Below are 2,830 nucleotides of genomic sequence, written 5' to 3' on the forward strand. Positions count from 1 at the left end.
CATTTATACTTGTGCGTAGGTGTGTCCGTCATTCTGCAATTACACCCCCAAACGCCAGTCGGCAGTAGCGCTACAGCGTCCACTGTGTTGACTTTTGCCGCCCGAGCAGGCTAACTTCCGGTTTAGCCCTCTGTTAACATAAATGGGGGTAAAATTGTAAACGTGCAGCTGGTGTAGCCTTTTCAAATGTTACCGACAGAATGGATCACATTCTGATAGCAAAACGAGTCATTTCCCTCGGGTTGCGACGGTTAAATATATTAATTCAGTGTGTTACAGCCGCCGTTTTGGCCGCTAGTAAATGTTACTTTAAAGCTCGGGGTACTTCTGGTCCACTCGGAGGCATTGCGAGGCTACCCAGCCGACCAATCACAGAGCTTACGGTCCGCGTCGACTCGACGTAGTTACATTTTTGAGGAGGTGCACGTCAGGCGACTGCGTAGCCCCGTAGCCTACGCTGTCACCTACTCCGTCAATTTGACGCAGAAGTAAGTCAGAATCAGAATCAGCTTTATTGCCAGGTATGTGTACACATACGATGAATTTGACTCATGATTGTACATTGCTCACGGTGTGCTTATTTATACAATAATAAAATAATAATATAATAAAAAAATAAAAATAAAAAAAACACTATTTACTGGGAGAAATGCCCAAATGTGAAATTATTGCAGCAAAATATGTCTCCTTATGCCATGAAGTGAGGACAACCAGTGGAAAGTCAGACTGATAAATTGTACAAATTTTCAAATTATTATTATTTTGATTATTTGATATTTTAGTATTTGTTGGCCCTGGCCCTGTAAATTCCACACCCCATTACCTTTCCAATAGCTACAGTGAATTGTGTCGCTATTACACTGGCACGCTGTGAACAGTTGGTGATCATTCCCTCTGGCTGGATGAATTTTACGCGTGATCCATGCACTACTGCAGCTGGGGGCTCTCCACAGCGCCAACCAACTTTCTAAATTCTTCTATCTCATGGAGAAAAGAAGTCAGGTCGAAACGAAATGTACTTTATTGGCATGAATGTTAACAGTATTGCCAAAGCTAAAGGAAAATACAAAATAATAAGAACATTTAAATTCATATAGTTCATCAAATAAATTAAATAGAATACAATAATATCTAACAAATTTAATCTTCTAGGTCTTCTTTCATTACAACTGTGTCTCCTTGCAACGATAACAGCAGCCATCTCTGCGCAACACTTGCCGGTTTGCACCTTCCTTTCAAACGTATTAAATACAGAAGCTCTTACCCTCACATGAAATTGCGTTTAGGCTTGGTAGATCACATTGCGTGTAATAAATAAATGTATTTGCAAGTTACCCTCCCATTACTTTGCACAATAAAATTGAAACGCCCCAAATTGCATATTCATTAAGGCAAAAGTAGTAAATGAACAACAGGTGCTATCTTGCACTTTTGAAAGACGTCATTCTGCGTGCACACCGTTAGTAGATCAGCTTACGTGTTAACTTTCTGGTGATCACACGTTTTTACTCACGCAAACCTTTAGTAAATCAAGCCCTTAATGTGTTAAAAGTAGTGGTTATGACTATGTTTTTAGTCTAACGTGTGTAAATAAAATTCTTTGTGAATTCTGCTTTTCTTCAACATCAGAATTTTTACATTGAATATATCTTAACCTCAATAATCTGAATAACATTTTTCTGCTGATTATTCCTACAATAACTATTGTTGCACCAAAAATTGCAGTCCTACTAAATGTTATTAGATGTTACTTGAGACTAAAGATTGCTGTGTAGTTCCTTCAAGCAATCACAGACTGTAAAGGTGTAGCGCGAAGCGTCTTGTTAAAGTTTTGTGCATTTGGTAGAGGTAATGTTACTTATAGCTTTGGATGATATACTGCTGTCTTCAACAGATGCATTTCATACCATTCTTATGATTCCACAGGCCAAGAAAAATACCTATGGGGGGTAGTGACCGAGACTTGGTCTGTCCCATCATTCTCAAACAGTCCAACCCTTCACTGGAAGAAGAAGAGAATATGGACGATGGAGTTCAGAGCTTCGAAGATGTTATAAGAATTGGTAAGAACCTAGATTTGATCATGTTTTAATAATTTTCTCGTTATCTTAGTTATCATAAATGCCGCAAAAATAAATCTGTACAAAAGTAAATACTTTGTAACACAAATTTTATTATCCATTAAGGTAGAGGTAACCGAGATTGGAATTAGATGCATGTAAATGTTAATTGTGTCTGTGGCCTTGCCATTAGCTCATAGAAATTACATAAATTACTGTTAATTAATTCATGTATTATTAGGGCCCGAGCACGACCGTGCGAGGTCCCTATTGAATTTGCTCGGATTTTTTTTGTTTTTTGTTTTTTTCTGCAAAGTAGGCTCAACTGACATGGCCTAAACATACTCGAAAACTCACCAAAATTTGCAAACATGTCAGAACCGGTGAAAAATTTCGTATTCTACAAGTTTCGCACATGGGCGTGACAAAATGACTCGCTAGCGCCACCTAGAAAATTGGAAAAGATTAGCCCCTCGTTCACGTTCAACCTACATGTACGAAATTTTCTGGGGACATGTATCATATCAAGACGCACAAAAAAGCCTCAAGAACCCATAGCCTAAAGTCAACAGGAAGTCGGCCATTTTGAATTTTACGGCCATTTTTGGATGATTTACACACTTCGTACTTTAACGAACTCCTCCTAGGGATTTAGTCGGATCGACGTCAAATTTCTGCTGTGCCTTCTAAAGGCATTGACGATGAAAAGTTGTGCTATTTGCGAGTTTTCGTCAATGGGCGTGTCCGTGGCGTTGATGATTCGCTATGAA

At 38.9% G+C, this 2,830-nt stretch overlaps 1 protein-coding gene across 1 annotated transcript in view; it reads left to right on the top strand.

Moving 5' to 3' along the window:
• The window catches only part of mettl22 (methyltransferase 22, Kin17 lysine), a 38,814-nt gene that overhangs the window by 5,482 nt on the left and 30,502 nt on the right, over nt 1–2,830 (top strand). The window contains exon 4 of the mRNA XM_046030153.1: nt 1,927–2,063. Coding sequence (XP_045886109.1) covers nt 1,927–2,063 — 137 coding nt within the window. The remainder of the gene's footprint in view (nt 1–1,926; nt 2,064–2,830) is intronic.

The sequence above is a fragment of the Micropterus dolomieu genome, linkage group LG02 (genome assembly GCF_021292245.1).
Source record: "Micropterus dolomieu isolate WLL.071019.BEF.003 ecotype Adirondacks linkage group LG02, ASM2129224v1, whole genome shotgun sequence".
NCBI classification, from domain to species: Eukaryota; Metazoa; Chordata; class Actinopteri; order Centrarchiformes; family Centrarchidae; genus Micropterus; species Micropterus dolomieu.